Here is a 19,600-nt window from a genome sequence, read left to right as displayed (position 1 = left end):
CCACGCGACTGTCTATCGCAAGGAGGGGCCGACTCTTTAATACCATTTTCCATGTTGCATTCGGGTGACGATGCCTAAATTCGTGTTAAACCGATGATCTCTCTCCACTTAAAGAGTTGAAGATGAAAAACTTGGAAGTTTAGCATGGACCGATCACGGAACACCCCTCGAGATTACCTTGGTTGGGGAAAATCACTTCTTTAAATGGATTAGTACCCAGCGAAAGTTGCTCTACACGGGGGGAAAGCCGCCCAAATGTGTCGGATAAGTATCCGTTATTAACGGCATTGCTAGTGCCAGAATAACTGGCTTACCCCCGCAAATTAGATGTCAAACTGATGGTGTCCCCAGCTATCTTGTCTGTCCTTTGCCGCTCGATAGTATGTAACAGCTGTTGCCATCCGTTATTGTAATAGCTCATAAATATATTCGATATAATCTTTCTGTTGTTCAAGTCTTATTTGTCTTCAGCGAGGTTATAGTTGAGATTAATTTAAAGTCGGTTGGCAAAAACATATATCTACTATTGAGTCTTGATGGGCTTTCATTTTCATTACATTTCATCTCTCCATTATTAATCTCCAGCTTGTCCAGGTATAGTCAAGATTACAGCTTTTCTAACGTCTTGTAAATGAGTGAGGCTAAGAAAATTTAAGTTATTACTGACTAAGCCACATTTAAGCCAACGAAGAAGCCACAGCATGGTCGACTTGGCCGGATTACGATCCGGACAAATGAAGTCCGGTCTTGGCGGCAAGGATATCGTTGTAACACGGTCAACTCTATGACTGTCTTCAAAAGCAAAAATATATGACCAGTGACAGAATCAGATTATGGCCACATCAACGCGTGTACTTGCCTGTATCCATCCCATGCTAAGGCATTGAGTTATAGTCGAGAAATGTGAGACTAAATGACATGTTTTTAGTGAAAAGGCTATTGGTACCTATATAAAATATTCTCCATAGGCCATCTACTCTACGGTACACGTACAGAGTTGAGTATCAGTCAATTCAAGTATAGTGTGTAATCAACTTCATTCCTGAAATTATGCAATATTTATACTGCATAAGGAGTAAAGTTTAAACATTATTGCGGTGGTTGGCGGGGAACCCGAAACAAGGGACATAAGCCATATTGTTGGTCCCCAGCCCTGCATAACGTCTTTGTTCTCCAGAGCTAAACCATGACTGGATAGGCAGGGGTGAGGGGTAGGTTGGATCAATGTTATTGCGATCACCTGTTCCTCCCTTTATGTTCAGTCCAGCTGAAACCAACCATTTCCATGTTTTTTCTTTCATTGTTCTGTCCTTGACCAAGCTTTATCTATATCTTATTTTGTCGCATGATTACATCCAGCTGAAATGGCATCATCAACCCGAAGTACCGCTGTAATCAGGCACAAGAGAAAGATTGACGTAGACCTTACCGAAGCTTCAGTGAAGAACAAAAAGAGCCGCGGCGCTATCACACGCGATGACTACACTATTGGGTGGATTTGCGCAATGCCAAAAGAACTTACTGCGGCGATAGCAATGCTAGATCAGCAGCACTCACCTCTGCCTAATCCACCACACGACAACAACGCGTATACCCTAGGATGTATCGGCGATCACAATATTGTCATTGCTTGTTTACCCAAGGGCATGGTCGGACATGACGCGACTGCAAATATGGCTTGTCATCTGGTAAACACCTTTCCATCTATCAAACTTAGTCTGATGGTTGGCATCGGGAGTGGCGTTCCATCCAACAAGGTTCGACTTGGCGACGTTGTGGTTGGTACACCCAGTGGAACATACTATCCAGGCGTTGTGAGATGGGGCTTTGACAACGAGGAAGACAAGATTGAGCAAACTAATACGCTCGATGATCCTCCCCAGTCCGCCCTTACAGCCATAACACGCATGGAAGCGCAACAGAACCTGATCGGAATAAAGATCCCAAGCTATCTCGAAGAATTGAAGCAGAAGTGGCCAAATCTCGCTTCAAAGTTCTTTCGAAGCGACAAACTTAGAGACGACGTGTTCAAATCAACATACAACCACGTTCGTGAATTCCTTCCGGACTCTGGAGAAGATGAAGATGAGGGTGAGGATCACGAGCTAGATGGCTGCGAATTGTGCGACATGTCTATGACAATTAAGAGGAAGCCCCGAGATATGGTAATCCATTATGGTCTTGTTGCATCAGGGGCCGAGATCAAAGACGCCACCATTCGGAACAACCTCAACAAAGGCCTCGGCGGGAAAGTCCTATGTATCGATACGGAAGCCGCAGGATTGATGAATGATTTCCCATGTCTTATTGTCAGAGGAATTTGCGACTATGCGGATTCACACAAGAACCAAGACTGGCATGAACATGCATGCATTGTGGCTGCCGCATTTGCAAAAGAACTCTTGCAATATGTTCATGTTAGCGACGTGGAGAAGGAGCGCTCGGTGAAAGACGTGTTAGCAGATGGTTAGTCTTTTCCCATTGCAATTAGTAATCGGTAGTTAACTGAGAACAGTTCATACAATTGAAGTCGACGCAACGGAGATTACCGCTGAGCCTGAAACGAGAGAGATTATTGCAGAAACCGAAACGAGAGAGGTTGACACTGAAACAAGTGCAAGTATCACCGAGATCAGATCTCGACAGAGAAAAGACAGAGACAAACTTATACTCGATTGGCTCACAACAGCGGATTATGGGTTACAACAGAGTCGCAATCTCAGTCTGCGAGAACCTGGGACTGGCAACTGGTTTCTCAACACTACCGAGTTCAATGACTGGGTCTCTACGCCCAGACAAACTTTGTTATGCCATGGCGATCTTGGTGCTGGTAAATCGATTCTAACATCAATTGTTATCGACCATCTTAAGTCAAAGTGTCGCAACGATCCAGGCATTGGTCTGGCATACTTCTATTGTAGCTCTAAGCGACATGATGAACAGAACCTCTCACAACTTGTTGCCAGTCTTCTTAGACAGCTCGCTGAGAACCTTTCTTCATTCCCAGAAGATATATCTTGTTTGCATAGCAATTTTGGGAAAAGCCATTGTTATCCGACCCTTCAAAAACTCATTTCTGTTTTGAAGAAGGTTATTTTGCAATATTCGCAGGTCTACATCATCGTTGATGCCTTGGACGAATTTGGCGAGGCTGAGAGTTTACGAACTTCTTTTTTTCAACTGCTTGCTCAGCTTCAACGACAATACCCAATTAGTGTTCTTCTTACGTTCCGGACTGACGCGAACATTACCTCTGAAGTGGAAAAGGAATTCCATAACACAGGAAAGATCGAGATACGGGCACCGCAAGATGATATAGAAAGGTTTGTGGCGGCCAAAATGCACACACTGCCTCCTGTCGTCCAACACAACACAATGCTGCAAACGGTTATTGAAGATGGAATTGCAAGCTGTGTAGATGGGGTGTGAGTTTTGACTTCTATGGAAAACATACCATACTGACACTCTCAGGTTTCTGTTGGCACAAGTCTATGTCAACTTGCTATCGTACCAAAATTCGAAGAGTGACATCCGAGATCATTTGAAGGTCTTCACAAAAACGAATGGTCGTGATCAAAACGGGAAATCTGAGATACTGACGAAAGCTTACAAACAAGCAATGGACCACATCGAGCAGCAGGGCCTAAAACAAAGGTCCCTTGCTAAGGAGGCTATAATGTGGCTTGTCCATGCTAAGAGAGAGCTTACAGTGACAGAACTTCAACACGCTCTTGCGACTAGTGAGTTAAATCGTGCTGTCTGTGAGGCAGACTTACCGTGTGCCGCGAGATTAGTGGCTTGGTGTGCCGGCCTAGTCAGTATTGACAAGGCGAGCAATAGGATCGGACTAGTTCATCACACTATGCAAGAGTACTTCACAGATAACCCCGAAAAGCTGCTCCCAATGACTGAAGACAACATTGCCAGAACTTGCATCACCTATCTCGCAGTAAATAAGATTCAAGGACAACATTTCAAATATTCATGCGACGTCACAGAGGAATTGGAACCTTATCCGTTCTATCATTATGCAGCCAATAACTGGGGTCACCATGTACTCGAATCTTCTATTTGCGGCGTCGAACTCGTGAGCTCTTTCAGACGTGACCGAGCTATCATGAATTCGTTCAATATCGTGCTATTCACAGACTATTCCAGAAGAAAAGGCTCTGACTCGTATGATCATCCTTCATCTTTCCAGGAGCTTCATTTGGCGGCATACTGGGGACTGGAACCACTTGTTCGGATACTTCTCGAAACCAAATGTGGAGTTGATGTAGTTGATAGCTTGGAGAGAACACCATTATCATATGCCGCAGAGCATGGGCACCAAGCTACCACTCAAGCTTTACTCGACAACATGGCTGACCCGAACCGACGCTCCGTCGCTATCGATTGTGATGGTTGGACCCCAGTATCTTTCGCTGCAAAATATGGACATGAAAGTGTTGTTCAGCTATTAATCGAAAAGGGAGCTGCTATTACACAACTCGACTTGTTGCGCGCCGCCCACAGGGGGCACGAACCTGTTGTGCGCCTACTTTTAGAGAGGGATCTTGACATCAACTACCAGCCTTCGCATCGCACAGGCCACCGATGGTCAAATGCACAACCCGAATACAAAGGGAGAACAGCAATTTCCCTTGCCGCAGAAGAAGGACACGAAGCCGTTGTTCGATTATTGCTCCAAAATGGTGCTGTTCCTGGTCATGAAGGGCCAACTCTGCTTTCATTTGCCGCTATTAGTGGGAACGAAAATGTTGTCAAGTTGTTACTTGACGCAAACAGAGATGAACTAAATTCCTTGGATACAAACGGACAAACGCCACTATGCTATGCTGCACGCTACGGTCATGAGTCTATCGTACGCTTATTGCTTGACAGCGGTGCCGATGTTGATTTAAAAGTCGACAATATTAAAGAAGAGGGGGAGGATACTGATAGCATCAGCGAACAGTCACACATATCAATTGATGCTGACCACAAGAGAGGACGAACACCCTTATCGAATGCTGCAGAGAATGGCCACTTATCAATTGTCGAGATATTGTTGGCTCGAGGGGCTGATCCGAACTCGCAAGCACCAGAGATTAATTATTTCTCTGGAATGACACCTTTATCATTTGCGGCTTTCCAAGGACACACAGCAATCGTTCGATCATTCATAGACATGAGTGCTTGTTTAGATACTGCAGCCAATTTTGATGGCTGGCTAGGAATGACAGCCCTCACATTCGCATGTTGGTTTGGTTATGATTCAATTGTTACCTTGCTATTGCGAGCAGGAGCAGATCCAGAACCCCCTGGAGAGATCGGAGATTGTAAAGTCACCCCATTCTCCCAGGCGGCTTCTTCTGGACACGCAACGATCGAGAGACTATTGCTTGACGTTGACATTGTCCAAGTAGATTTTCCAGATGATGATGGAAGGACACCGTTGTCTTATATGGCAGAGAATGGACACGACGAGAATATCCGACTCATTCTTCAGAAGGGGGCCAACGTGAACTCTGATGGTACTGCACCACATAACACACGAACGCCGTTGTCATTTGCCGCTGGAAATGGGCTTGCATCTACTGTTCAGCTGCTCCTCAACTACGGGGCTAACGCAGACGAAAGATGCATTAACAAAGGATTTGAAAAAAATACCCCATTTCCTGGAGGAATGACCCCTTTGTCATTTGTGGCAAAATATGGGCACGAACGCGTTGTACAAGTTCTACTCGAACATGGCGATGTTGATCTAAACAATGTGGATGACGACAATCGAACTCCTCTTGGCCTTGCTATTGAACGTGGTCATCAAGCTATCGTTCAGCTACTTCTCGAGAAAGGGGCCGACTTGGAGTACAGGTTCTGCGTTGATTATTCGGACAACCAGATGACACCCTTGATGGCAGCTGCTGTCTACGATAATCAGGGGATTGCGCGATTGTTGATAGACAGAGGGGCTGACCTTGACTTTCAAGATCATAAAGAGTTTACGGCATTATGTTATGCAGCTGACAATAACAGTAAGGAGATGGTTCGTCTCTTGCTGGGCAGCGGTGCTTCCATAACACCTAAACGTCGTGGTGGGCCCACGCCACTGTCGTTGACAACAGATATTGAGGTTGCCCGATTGCTGATTGAAGGGGGAGACGACGTGAACTTCAAAAATTCTGAAGGTGATACGCCATTGTTCAAAGCCCTCCAAAGCGAACAGTTTTGCCGTTTGTTGATAGACAGTGGGGCTGATGTCAATGCTAAGGATCGTGGAGGGAAAACACCACTGTTTCTAGCATGTCTTCGGCGACCTCAGGAAGAGGTTGTCAGTCTCTTGATTAGGAGTGGAGCAAATGTCAATTTCAAGAATTGTCACGGGAGAACGCCATTGATGGAGGCTGCCCATCTTGGCAGAGAAGAGATTGTCCGTCTCTTATTGAGGAATGGAGCGTATATCAATGCTACGGATAATGAAGGGAACACACCTCTAACAACAGGAAAGGAATATGATGGGGTCATGATGGCCTTATCAGAAGGACTCTATTCAGATGCAGAAGCTAAGGTATCACGAAGGAGAAGTAGAAGGCATCGATAGTTTCCAAGACGTCTTTCGCAAGGCCGATGGTGGAACTAAGGTTGACGGTGTTTAGATTATGCCTTGAAATTTAATGTTATGTTATGTGATCTTGAAATACATTTTCAGGATGTCTTGACAATACTTTACATACACCTGGACTAACTACATCGACATTACCGTTTTAGAGGATAGGAACCGCCATGGGCGACGGACTTGGCGATAAATGAAGCAGTCCATCTTGGTGTGTATTACTCATCTCCTTAAACCTTTGACACAGCTCTTCCCATCGGCTCTGTTACATATCGCTGAAAGTATCTCTGCGCATCATACTCGCTCATCCCCTTCGTCGAGGTAGGAAACTCCAAGCATGAAACAATGCATTGCGCAAAGACCCTGCCAACCTGATGGGAAAGTGTCTTGCCACATTTTGCTATCAAGGCTTTGATAACATCTGAAGCATCTAGTGGTTTTGTTTCCAGGAACGACTTGAGAATAGAGCTAGCTTCCTTCCACAAGGCAACTTCAAGCAACACGACTCCAAGAGCGTAGACGTCATGACTTTTCTCGAATCTTGCTGTAGGGCGACCCCATCGATCAGGGTGGCGGTAGAGATTGTTGGTAAGTGTGTGATCTTCTTCCAGGTACGTTGCCTCATCATCAGCACGAGAGTACTCGAATCCAAATAGTAGGGGCTTGCTGAAGTCAAAGTGGTCGAAAAATGGCGAAGTCGCATCACTGTCGTCCAGATCTGACATCAGGCTGGGCAGTACTTCTGTAAAGGCAATGTTGTCGCTGCGGATTCCTTTGTGTACCCAGCCAACACGGTGGAAGTTTTCAATGGCTGTGGCAATAGCGTAAGCTAAACGAATCCGTTGGCCGAGAGGAACAAGTCGTTGCATCTTATACAACTGGTGAAGAGTAACCACCTCACCCTTGGAACCATATGTAGGTGGAGTCCAAAACACTATGCCCAGCTCTCTACGGAGCCTGTCACGATAGAATCCCGCACATGATAATGTGTGGAACTCTTTATGCTTTGGGTGGCATAGTAAGTCCGTGATCTTCCGAACTTGTCGTAGTGTTTGATCTTGCGGCTCACCGTTACTGTCATCCGACTCCTTGTACTTGTAAGTCTCCACGATGACCGGTCTCCCGTCGATAATCCCCATCTTGAAGCGCTTGGACATTTTGTCCGTATAGTCATTCCTTTTAAGGGATTCAAAGATCCGATCGCGGTTGATCTCACGGCTGTAACTGTCTTCGGGTGGATCTGGTTGAACGACCCTGTCGGCTAAGTGGCATGACTCGTCCACGTCCAGAGCCGCTCTGAGCTCAACACTAGGCTCACTCGGCATCCCATCCGGACTTCTGCTGATACCAGTCTCAAGTAACAGGGGTGTTTGGACGGCTGTTCTCAACGTTGACACCTTATCTTGAATCTCAACTAGTGATTGCTGGACGACTTCATCTCCAGCTGTTGTAGTGTCTGATGCAAAGTCTTCACATGTGGACATGACGGTGTTCAACTCACGGATGCCCCTCAGTATCTCGTCTCTGGCTGTTCCAGACAATTGTTCAAACAATGATCCTGGCGGAAAAGCACCGTCCTGGAGAGCACCTTGTATGCGACGAGCTCGACTGACAACTGCCTCGATACTGACAGCCGTGACATTTTTGGGAGGTGCTGTCTTGAGCCATCTTGCTATTTGCATACCAGTCACGTCATCTGAAAGTGATGCCCGGAAAACGAGGTAGCCAGATGGTTTAGTGACAAACCCCTCTGCCAGGCCTGTCTCAAGAGGCCGAAGAATAATTTTGGATGGTGACTTCCTCACGAAATCATGAAATACAGGTGTCTCTAGTCAATTGTTAACTTCTGTCTGTCCATATCACGTTTTACCTTGCTTACCTGTAACCTTTGAGTCTTCCCTCAATTCCGACGCGAGGTTCTCTGATGAGATCCCTGTCTTGGCATGTTCCTTCAGTAGCCTGATCAGCGCCCTGGTGAATGATCTCCTTCCTGGTACAGGGGTCTTGGCTCCCTTAGCCGACGCAGCGATGAGTTCAAATCGACCATCGCCATCTTTTGAGCCTCCTGTTATGAGAGACGCGTGACAGCAATCCAGGATGAGCAGTACATCACCAAGAGCCGAGAATAGAAGTTGCTGAGTTACATGCCAAGACACTGTTGGTCCACCCCGCTCAAAAGCCGCCCATTCAGCCTGACCCCGCGTATCAGGACTGCAATGGCCAGCGTAGTAAATAATAATGAGGGACTCCTCGGGAAAAGACTGCTCCTCGACGAAACTGGAGATTTCCCTGTTGAGTCTAGCACGGGCTGGCCCTTTGGTTGGAATGGCGAAGAAGACGACGCTGCTGTAGCGGTAGTCTTGCTCCAGTATGGCGCGCAAATCCCGTATCTCGCCGTCAACGTCGCCGAGGTCGTGCTCTTCCCATGCTATAAGTAAAACATGGACTTGGGTATACGTGGCCTGTAAACTCGACCCGATAGTAGATTTGAAAGATTGGACGATGTCGTGGTCACTCATTTCATCGGAAAGGTTTGGCGTGAGGTTAATGCCTAAATGCTCAAGGGATTTGATGTGGTTCTCTTCGACGTTTGATAGCTTAAACCGTGGAGCTTTGTCAGGTTAACTATTAAAAAAACATTCGAAATGAGGGACTTTTCAACATTTCGGCAGCCTGGAAATACTGATTGATGGATAAACTCATTTTCCACGCTGTGTAACATGATCCGATATGTAAGACGGGCTGCATATGCTGTAGCCTTTTTTTGCTTCTGAAATCAGGCTCTACTACCCTCCACTTCGAGAAGTTTCCAGTATATAGGTTCGCTTACTCCGCCAGCACTGAGGGGCTCAACTCAGCCGAAGTCACTAATCTTTCGCACTATTGAATTGGATCAACAATTATGACAGACCTTGAGAGCGATCGCAAGCGGACTGAGCCGAAGTATGATTCCTCAGAGGACGAAGAGGTAACTAGAGGCCCCATTACATGTCAGTTTCAGCTGCTGATCAATTACTCAGCCCCGCGAATACGGCCGGCGCTCCCATGTACAGCAGTACGCGGACAAACCCGATGTCAGTTGCCTACCGATTTAGCAAATGATGAATTAATTCATTTTAGTGGGCTCGACCGCCTCTCTACGGGGTTAATGAAGTAGTTTACGTCGCCGTTCGGGGTCAATCCCAACCTGCTGGCCCATACATAATCACTTCGACAAACTTTGAGAACAAAACGTATGGACTCAAGAGACAAGACACGGGCCAAACACATCCGACGGCGGTGGCGGAAAGAGATCTGCTGGTGCTGGTTTGAGACAAACCGCCTGATTCGCTGTGAATGAGGCAGCCGAGAGGGCGCAGGGGTGCTGTGTTGTCATGCGTCCCCCCAATAGGAGCAAGGGAAAGGATCCTTGGTTGAAACATGCATGAATCACAAAGTTGGCCACCTCGACCTTGAAATGAGATAAAAGACATTTATCAATGCTACCTTTCTCCAAAACAGTTACTGTAGCCCCCAATTCAGCTGTGCGATATTGACTACACCAGGACAGGACAATGACAACACCAAACGGAACCGCAACGACGGCCCAAGTTCCGCAGTTTGCCAGGAGACAAGACAGTGAGATAACCAACTGCATATGCAGGGTTCATAACTGATGCGGAGTAGCTTCTGGACCTTTCATCCCACCACAATCATTCCAAGACAACCCACCGAAGAGTATGTATCTACACATAACAGTCAAACTTGATAATCATGAACTAATCCGTATTTCTAGTCGATGACTTCCCACGAGGTTATCCCTCGCTATCAGCGTTTCTCAGCGGCGATAAGGAATTCACCATGTTCCGATCCTTCTCTCGGCTTCACGCTCGTTTACTGCTTCACAAGCAAGACGAACTAACAGAGCTGGAGCAACGCCTTGATCAACTTGATCACGCAGACAGCAAAGTGGATTCATATCGATTACTTACCAATAGACACATAAGTGGAGATACAGAACGTCGAGCTCTGCTTCGAGAAATCGAGATCAAACTTAATGAATATAGTGAGTAACAAATTCTAGAACTTCAAGTGCAATGCTGATGGGTAAGACAACCTGTTGGATTCTCTCATGACTCATCAAGAACGCCCCGAGCCGGAAGAGTCGCAGATACAGAGTGTCAGAAATTGGGTAGATGGCAAGAGACCAGTTGTCTACTCCGAAACCACGTTTCTTAATGATTGGAGTGATCTGAAGCGCGCTAGACCCACTATCGAAAAGGGAGGTCTGGAGAATATGCTCGCAAGTTACTCTACTTGGCCGTGTTTTCGTGGGATATACGAGGTAGGTGTCTGCTATCATTTGTATTAACATCGTGCTAACCAGTCATTAGTTCTTATCACTTCTTGTTAGTTTACAATCCCCCGATTATCAGATTAAACTGACCCAAGCTTAGGATACATCCGCAAGATCGAGTGATCCGAGAGTAAAGATTCTCCGGCCTTCAAGGCTGGTAGCTGTCTCACGAGCTTTGACTACCCTACTTGCGGTTGCCACTTTGGTAGTTCCAATTGGAGTTTTATACGCAGTGCAACCTATTCCAATACGGCTTTGTATCATTACTGCCTTTACAACTATTTTCTCGTCAGCACTTTGCTGGCTTACATCGTCGAGAAATTACGAGATATTTTCTGCCACTGCAGCCTACTGTGCAGTGATGGTTGTATTTGTTGGAAGTTTACCCGGGCCGTAGGCTTTCTCGGTCTGACTTTGTACTGGACAACTGGGCTTGTAACATAATCTTTATAGACACTAGATTTATCCTCTTAGTTACTCTACTTACCCCAACGCTCTATTCTAGCCGCCGCGAACGCTAGATCTCGATGGTGATTTCTGACCTCCTTCTGTGTCGTGTATATTTTCGTCTGGACCTTTCCCAGACTCCGGCTGACTTCCTCCACTGATCTATCTGGGTGCTTCTCTCGTCCCGCTTGCTGAAGAACTCTGATGACTTCAAATAAGGAATCCTTAAAATTGGTCTCTATACGTCGCGAGTTCTCCGGATATGTCAGTTTGTATCTTTCAAGTCCATCGATGTCTTTGAATATCCGCGGGTGGTCTGTAAAGTACGGCACTCCGTTCACGTAGACTGTCAACTCCTCGTAAGTCTTGACAGCAAGTTGGAGAGGTGTCAGGCCCAGCGAATTTGTTTTGTCAATGTCTGCGTCGTAGTCTATAAGTGCTCGGGCGCCATCCAAGTCTCCGTAAAATGCGCAGAAGTGAAGGGCTGTCCATCCAGTGTCGTTACCCTTGCTGATGACTTCCTGAGCGCGTAGTTGCGGACATTTGGAAAGACATGCCCTAATGTACGAGGGTCTTTGGGAACGCATCCTCACTGCGTATCCAAGGATATCTATTGCATATCCGTCTTTACCTTTCCACCATGTTTTTGACCCTCCGTCGAGTAACATTTTGATTGCATCAATTTGCCCGCCTGACACTGCTGCCTGGAGAGGTTCCCGTCGGTCAAGTCTAGCACCACTTTTGATCAAGAGGCCAAGAACGCCGAGAGAGCCTCTTTGGGTTGCAAGATGTAACGCAGTTGCTCCTACGGCACTCTCTGCTTCAAGATCAATTGACGGTTGTCGAAGTAGGATTTCGGCTGTAGGTACGGCATCAAAGACAGCGCTGTAGTGCAGTGCATTGAGACCACTCTCGCCAACTGTGCAAGCATTAATGTCAGACACCAGTGGCAGAAGAAGCGGTATCTTTCTCCATGACAGCCGACGGTGAGCGCTGTCTATGGTAGCATAGGCGATCGCGTTACCATAGTGCTTTTCGCACTCTTCTCCAGAAACCGCTCCGGCTAGAATCAGCTCCTCAAGGACGTATGCCTCGAGATTCATATTCTTGATGGCGGAGAATAAGGGTGTTCGTTTCATGTTATCGAGAGTATCAATATCTAACCCTTTCTGGAGTAGAGCTTGAATCGTTTCTCGGAGGACAGTACGGTACGACTGCCCATGAGCCACGTACCGCCCAAAGGGAAAGACATCGTATCCAACCATGTGAAACGGTGAATGCGTCCATTGCCAATCTCCTCCGTAAACTCCAGAACCATGGTCGAGTAGAATTTTCACAATCTTGTGATGATGACCTGCAACAGCGAGATCAAGAGGACTCAAGCTCGGGGTATGCTCTTCGTAGCCATCCTCGTGAGTAGTCTTTCGCCATAGGGTCCTCATATTGACATCGGCACCCAATTTGAGATATTGCTCAACAAGCTCTTTGTATCCTGCGATAACCGCCCAGTGGAGAGGTGACCCTCGTAGTTCAAGACACCTGTGGGGAAGACAGACATAGACTTTTTCATGCTCAGCCGTGAGCAGAGCTCGCACTGCTTCTAAGCGCTTGGCTTTGTCAATTTCTGCTGAGCCTGAGACGATGACTGTAAGAAGCTCCAAGGCTTCCTTCTGACTGAAAATAATCAACCAGTGAAGAGCATTTGGAAGGTTCGGATCCATGTAGGAAATATTCTCGCAATGTTGTCCAATCACTTTTGCTGCATCGAAATTACCGTCCCTACACGCAGCTGTGAGAGCTGCACATAGCTGATAAGATGTAAAGCGGTGTTTTCGAACCAAGATCTCGAACTTCTTAAACGATTCAACGCTGATGGAGCCAAGAATAATGAAATCGTCAGGTTTCTTGTCGTTAGATTCTCTCCAGGCAACACCGTCGTGAAAAACGTCAAGGTTCCTTTCTGTAGAGAGAACTGCCATAGTGTCCGTCTCAATCTGGTCGGGTTTCAACGCAGCGTGGACTTGGTTGAAGATAGCCAAAGCTACTTTGTTGTTCTTGGATGCAACTTCGAGATGACTGAGAGCCTCCATATCATCGGGGGCCACTCCATATCCAGCTTGACACATTATAGCCATTTGCAGGTGAGCACGAGCCTTCTCATTTGGGTCATGTTCCATCATGATGGCTTCTTGTATGACCTTAGCTGCTTCGCACTGGTTGTACCAGGGGGGCTGTCTGCGAGAAATAGCCTGCAATAAGCCTGCATTAGCTTGATTTCTTCGTTTCTTTGTCTTCAATACTGACCATAAACATGTCTTCAGACTTATATCGATATGCTTGAGGAGTCAGAACCCAATTCTGACCTCGTTTTTGCGGTGTGACCCTGGTCACTTGCATAGACGGATCAGCTGGCTCGTCTTTGGGGACAACTCGTAGATTCCCGGCGCTGCTACAAGTATGTGATCCCTTGTCCAGATACAAGGCCCTGGTAACAGGACTACTCTCCATCGTAGGTACCAGCACCTTCTCATATCGGTCTGCCATGTAAGGACTTTCTCCGTTGACCTTTATTTCTACCTTATATATTTTCTCCGTCTTACCTCTTTCGGGAAGTTCACCACTGTTAGGTGTTAGCTTAGATTGTGGGGAGACAGAAAAACGCTTACTCAATTCCTTCAGAGATAGCCTCGACAATTTGATGGATATCGCCTCGCCTCGAAACATCGTCCTGTAAACAAAGAGATACTGTTGCTTCAAATGCTTGGAAAGACTGTGAGTCGGGTGGTGCACCGATAGCATCGAGGCCCTCGCGAAGATTGGCCCACGTCCCAAAATATCCGTTAAGCTCGGCATTGGTCGGATTCGATGGATATCGCAACCCCCCGCCAGTTGACTGGGAGTCCTTTCCTTCAGGTACCGCGACATCGCTGTCTTGGGAACGAAGGAACTCAATGGCGAATTCCAAGATAGTATTTTCCCGGTTGTAGAATGACCGCTCCAAGAATCCTAATGCGTTCTCTCCAGGGTTGAGCCAGTTGGGTTCGATGAATGACTTGGCGTGTTTAATAGTCTCCCAAAGAAGAATTCCAAAAGAATAGCAATCAGCAGCTTTATATGCCTCGAATCTCGGGATACTTTCACTGAGAGACTCGTTTTCGGTGCCTTTAGTCCAACCACAGATTTCAGGAGCATTGTATTTGGGGGTCCCGAGATAGTATTCGTGCTGATGTTCAAAGTCTTGTTTGAACAGAGCACACCCAAAGTCGGCTAGTTTGGCCAGATAGTGACGTTCATGGTCGTGTTCGCGGTTGAAATATCCATATACCAGGACATTCTCGGGTTTGACATCTCCATGCACGATGTCGCAATCATGTAGCGCACGGATACCCATGGCGACATCCAAAGTCAAAAAACGCCTGTCAATCAAATTGAGGCTTCTTTTCTGGGCGAATGTGGCCAGAGTTCCATGCGGTGAGTAAGGCATGACCAGATAGGGCCGGTTACCGATGCTGAGATCTTGGTCCCAGCCCCAAGCGATGGCTGAGATTAGACAACTGTGCGATCGCAATTTTGGGTGTGTGAGAACCTGGACCTCACGTTTGACATTTATCAAGCGCTTCGAAGACTGTTTCAATTGATCGGTAGTTCTTTTGGTACCTCCAGTCACACGGTCCATGACGAGTCGTTTGACAGCAACGAAATAAGGCGACTCGCCTGTCAAACCAAACAGCTCTTTGGTGACCTCAAAGCTAGTGCCAGCGCCCAGACGGCTATCAAACGAGAGGAATTCGGGCTGAACGTAGGGTAGCTCATTTCGCACAAGCATCATAACGTCTTGCAAGATGATGTCTGTTTCCAGGCTCCCCGTCGAAGCAGACGATGGCGTCCACACATCAGCTGCATCTGACGTATCGTCGAATCGAGAATCCCAGACTCCGCTAGCTGTATTTGACTGCATCTTCACAATGACCGTTCAAGAAGTAAGGTATTGGTAGTTTGTTGGCAATTACCGCTGTGGAAGGCGTGAGAAAGAACAAATGTAAGAATCAGGCTGCAGGCAACTACGTCGGGCTTTCGTTATTCACGTTATGATCGATAGCTGACCAATTAAACCCCGGCTTTTCACCAACAGTCAATAGCTCTAAGAGCGTTCTGACTATTTAAAATCATTTTCATAGCTGCACATACTGCTTATAAACACTAAAAACTTCTTGCCGTAGCTTTCACAGATGAATCGCTAAGGACTACAGAGAGGCCCGTCTTGACCAAAGATTTAAACCCGTTCAGGACGTCTTTATTTCCGGAAGCCGTATCCATACTACTGACGTCAGTATTGACTTTATCGGCCCGTAGTTATTCCTAATCGATCTATCAGTCACGTGACATTTAAGCTCTGACAATGCTAATTCTATGCTCGTTTACAGTCGTCTAGCAAATCGTCTTATACTTAGGAGGCTTCTGGATTCAGAAGCCGATATGATTAGCTTCATCAACAGTAATCAATAGCTTCCCATGGAAAGGATGCTGATTTTCAAAGCGTTTTAATTCTTCTGCGGGAGAGGCTTAATAATCTACTTTGATAACTACCGAATCATTGTTCTTGCCGAGCTTAATTCCACAACAACCCCAGGTTTTTGCAACTTGCCAGCATGAAAAACCCACCCGTTTCCCCAAATCCATGGTAGGTTAACCAATATCCTCTATTACAAAGTCAACCCCAAAGATAAAATGTAGTCTGACCTGCCATGACAGCGATACTAGCGATCATGGCTCAGATACTTCCAACATGGCGCGCAAAGAGACAGAGTGCCTGCCAGAGGATGCACAACCAAAAACAATGATCAGTGGCGTTTCCTATTCTGAACCGAATGTGATCAGACCTAAGGTCGGCGCGCGTCTTTCTCGCGAAACTCAGGGGATTTTGAGACAATGGTTCAATGCTCATAGCGACCATCCGTATCCGGATGATACGACCAAGGAAGCATTTCGCCGCTTGACCGGCCTCAGCAAGACACAACTTAATACCTGGTTCGCTAATGCTCGCCGGCGTTACACACCAACTCAATCATCAATTCAGGCGACTCAATCTATTGACATTCCGAAGAGACCAGGAACACCTCAGCCCCAACAAGAAGCGTTCAATCCAATGCAGCGATGGATTGATTCGCCGCCAGATGATGAACCTGCTCCTATTTCTGCTATTGTTCGTGCAGTGGCTGCGTCCTCGTCCAGTGAGTTGTTACCTATCCATCACCAACTACGTATGCTCATTGACAACCAGACCCTTCCCCTGAGAATAACTCATACCCCACACTATACCAATCATCCATGAGCAGTGCCGGGACTTCTGGGCAAAGTTCAAGTTCTTCTGCCTGGTCCGGTGGCTCTAGCACCCACCAAGGACTACCGCGGCATCGTGTTAGACGTAGAAAACGAGCCAAAGGAAATCCGCAACCTTCAAAACCGACCCCATTCGAATGCACCTTTTGCACCGAAAAGTTCCACAAGAAATACGACTGGCAGCGCCATGAAAAGTCGATTCACTTAGGACTCGAACGATGGCTTTGTCATGCTGAGAAGGCCGAGTCGTTACATCCTGAGAGTGGCAAGCGGTGCTGTATCTTTTGCAGTCAAGAGGAACCAGACCAAGAGCATATTCAAGCTCATAACCCATTGTCTTGTCAAGAACGTGTTTTCAACCGGAAAGACCATTTAAGACAACATCTCCGCTTAGTGCATCAGGCTGATTTTGTTCCATGGTCTATGGATTCCTGGAAAGACACTATATCTGAGATCCGTTCCCGTTGTGGGTTTTGTGGCATCTCATTCAACACGTGGCAAGCTCGAAATGACCACCTCTCTGAGCATTTCAAGATGGGCCAGACTATGGCGGCCTGGACAGGTGACTGGGGGTTTGACAAAGACATCACTGAAATGGTAGAAAACGCTATTCCACCATGTATGAAACATTCTCTAATGTTTTTGTCGTTTTCGGACTGACATGTTGATAGACCTGATTTGTACCGAGCGAAACTCTCCTTTTCCCTTTCAAGGCAGCACTACTGCAGCAAGTTCTCCATGTTCTGCCTACGAGCTGATAACTCTGGAGCTAATGCAGTTTGTGGAAACCTACCAAGAAGAGAACGCATCAATGCCCACTAACCAAATACTTCAGCTTGAGGCCTGCCGCATCATCTTCGCCTCGGAGTCCATGTCGACACTAGATTCGTCCCATCATGACCCTCCGTCTTCTTGGCTGCGTGATATCATTATGTCGAATCCTGATATCGTTGAACAGGCACTCTTTGGTCCCATTCGATCAACACAGCAGAACAGACTGCCTTCTTTGGAGGTGAAAGGGCAGCGGAGCCTATTTGACAACTGTCCTCTTGAGTTGGGCTTACGTATGTTTGTCGAATGTCAGCGAAGCTTTGGCCGCGGGGACATTTGGGACGCCGAGTTGCAACAAGAGGCTTGCAAGATAACAAAGAATGTCAAGGCGCCTACTATACAGCCATCATATAAGACAGTATTGGCATGGTTAACCGACATGATACTTCGATCTGCAGATTGGCTCTTGAGCTTTAGACAGCGTATGGCACTCCTTCCCGGTGTGCCACAACCACGCCTGGAACCAAACCAGAATGAAGGCAACAATGGATTTATGCAAGATACTAATTTGATGGATCTCAACACTGTCTTCCTACAACAAGATCTATGTGCGAGCAACACGGCAATCTCTGACTTTCCGCAACATAATATCATGACAACTGAGGACATTTCAAACAGTTCGGTAGATTTTGGCACAGACCAGTCATTTTGGGCCGAGATGAGCCCCTATATGCTAAATGATGCCAACTTCCATGAGAAACTTGGAAAAGAACTGGGCCGATGGGTGGCATCTACAATATCCCCACGGAACCCAAGAAGTCACGTGCCAACGGATGAAGAGTTGCGGCATCAAGCTAGATGGATTGCCTATGGAGAGTAAGTAGCTTTACCTGTGGTATCTTCCATCTTTTCTAACTAGTATAGTGACGATCCGTGGAATCAAACCCATGCTGATAATCCTCAATGGTTAAAGCGTTTTAAAGACTCTGTGGGGCTGCAATAATTATAAATTGTTTTAAAACTACCTCTATCAAATACCCACGTGAGTACCCGAAAGTGATGATTGGCGAAGGCCAGAGTCCTTCACATCAAATAGAAGTCATCCTCGAGGCTTCTCTTGGTCGGATACCTCAATATCCACTTCCCGGTTCTAGGCGCTGTCGGGACTGCCAGGTATGGCCTGCAATGAAAAGGAATTCTTTTCATTCTTCAAATCGGCACTGTACCATCCAAGCGTCAATACCATAATTATAGCCATGAACATGACATCCAACACGTAGGTTGGCCATTCATGAGACTGAAGGTAGCCGTCTTCTCCTTGCTCGTACTCAATTAAACGGTAGATATTTCGGAACATAACAAGCAAACTGCAGATATACAGTGTTGTCATCATAGGGACAAGTCGTAGCTCCGGATTAGCGTTCTTGAACAAGCCCTTGGAAGCCATTCGGTAGTGAAAGACACCCGCGCAAAGGACAAAGACAAGGAAGATGGCAACCTGAAGGCCGAGACCTGCAAGTACGATGTTCTTTCCAGCTTTTGCCTCTTCGATGCTATTGGAGTCGACAAGTTTGCCGGCGCCCACACCTTGAACCAAAAAGCAAATGATATCGCCAGTAACAAAAATCTTAGAAAGTCATCTAACGGGGATGAGAGACAGGCTAGGGTAGCCTGAAGCTTGGATGAGGCGTCCGAGGAACATGTAAATTGATGCGGCGAACAATATGGGGGCGAGGAGAATCAGGAGGATCTGGATGACGTATGGACCTATCCCATTCAGATCGTCTCGGGAATATGCACGGGCAGCGAGGCCAACGACTTCAACTGCATCTTGGAATTAGCTTGGTTAGTGAGAACATGGTGGGTTCATCAATAACTCACAGATTCCCCCTATAATGATAGTTATCCCAAACCAATGTCGCGTTCGGAAGACACGCCATGTTTGAGCAAGGGTAAGTATTATAAAGATGACACAAATCGTAATGGCAGCAGCCTTGGAGGGCTCATACCATTTATAAAGGTTTTCGTCTGTCGAAGCCATTGTGTTGTAGGATGTACAATGTACAAGTTATGAGTGTGTTTGAATGAAGACATGGGTACGTCGAACTCTG

General features: G+C 46.7%; 7 protein-coding genes across 7 annotated transcripts; 4 read left to right on the top strand and 3 right to left on the bottom strand.

Annotated features, from left to right (window-relative positions):
• Positions 1-1,364: 1,364 nt before the first annotated feature.
• FSST1_006516 (uncharacterized protein) lies at positions 1,365-6,638 on the top strand (the record flags this gene model as incomplete). Its single annotated transcript, XM_083232893.1, has 4 exons — positions 1,365-2,466; positions 2,516-3,425; positions 3,472-6,550; positions 6,606-6,638. 4 exons carry the CDS (start codon positions 1,365-1,367, stop codon positions 6,636-6,638), a joined length of 5,124 nt encoding a protein of 1,707 aa, XP_083089946.1.
• A 187-nt stretch (positions 6,639-6,825) lies between these two features.
• FSST1_006515 (uncharacterized protein) lies at positions 6,826-9,114 on the bottom strand (the record flags this gene model as incomplete). The annotated part of the gene is made up of 2 exons (XM_083232892.1): positions 6,826-8,423; positions 8,475-9,114. 2 exons carry the CDS (start codon positions 9,112-9,114, stop codon positions 6,826-6,828), a joined length of 2,238 nt encoding a protein of 745 aa, XP_083089945.1.
• A 383-nt stretch (positions 9,115-9,497) lies between these two features.
• FSST1_006514 (uncharacterized protein) lies at positions 9,498-9,907 on the top strand (the record flags this gene model as incomplete). Its single annotated transcript, XM_083232889.1, has 3 exons — positions 9,498-9,563; positions 9,616-9,669; positions 9,716-9,907. The coding sequence occupies 3 exons, from the start codon at positions 9,498-9,500 to the stop codon at positions 9,905-9,907; spliced, it is 312 nt and encodes a 103-aa protein (XP_083089944.1).
• Positions 9,908-10,149: 242 nt separating this feature from the next.
• FSST1_006513 (uncharacterized protein) lies at positions 10,150-11,031 on the top strand (the record flags this gene model as incomplete). The annotated part of the gene is made up of 5 exons (XM_083232888.1): positions 10,150-10,213; positions 10,262-10,312; positions 10,371-10,640; positions 10,687-10,919; positions 10,969-11,031. The coding sequence occupies 5 exons, from the start codon at positions 10,150-10,152 to the stop codon at positions 11,029-11,031; spliced, it is 681 nt and encodes a 226-aa protein (XP_083089943.1).
• A 379-nt stretch (positions 11,032-11,410) lies between these two features.
• FSST1_006512 (uncharacterized protein) lies at positions 11,411-15,336 on the bottom strand (the record flags this gene model as incomplete). The annotated part of the gene is made up of 3 exons (XM_083232887.1): positions 11,411-13,627; positions 13,683-13,998; positions 14,045-15,336. 3 exons carry the CDS (start codon positions 15,334-15,336, stop codon positions 11,411-11,413), a joined length of 3,825 nt encoding a protein of 1,274 aa, XP_083089942.1.
• Positions 15,337-16,164: 828 nt separating this feature from the next.
• Positions 16,165-18,492, top strand: FSST1_006511 (homeobox domain-containing protein; the record flags this gene model as incomplete). Its single annotated transcript, XM_083232886.1, has 4 exons — positions 16,165-16,609; positions 16,660-17,337; positions 17,390-18,365; positions 18,414-18,492. 4 exons carry the CDS (start codon positions 16,165-16,167, stop codon positions 18,490-18,492), a joined length of 2,178 nt encoding a protein of 725 aa, XP_083089941.1.
• Positions 18,493-18,639: 147 nt separating this feature from the next.
• Positions 18,640-19,530, bottom strand: FSST1_006510 (RTA1 like protein-domain-containing protein; the record flags this gene model as incomplete). The annotated part of the gene is made up of 3 exons (XM_083232885.1): positions 18,640-19,042; positions 19,211-19,313; positions 19,371-19,530. The coding sequence occupies 3 exons, from the start codon at positions 19,528-19,530 to the stop codon at positions 18,640-18,642; spliced, it is 666 nt and encodes a 221-aa protein (XP_083089940.1).
• Between the last annotated feature and the right edge of the window lie 70 nt (positions 19,531-19,600).

This window comes from Fusarium sambucinum, chromosome I (assembly GCF_050947815.1).
Source record: "Fusarium sambucinum isolate potato_lamoka chromosome I, whole genome shotgun sequence".
NCBI classification, from domain to species: domain Eukaryota; kingdom Fungi; phylum Ascomycota; class Sordariomycetes; order Hypocreales; family Nectriaceae; genus Fusarium; species Fusarium sambucinum.
This window is presented reverse-complemented; position numbering and strand designations above follow the sequence as displayed.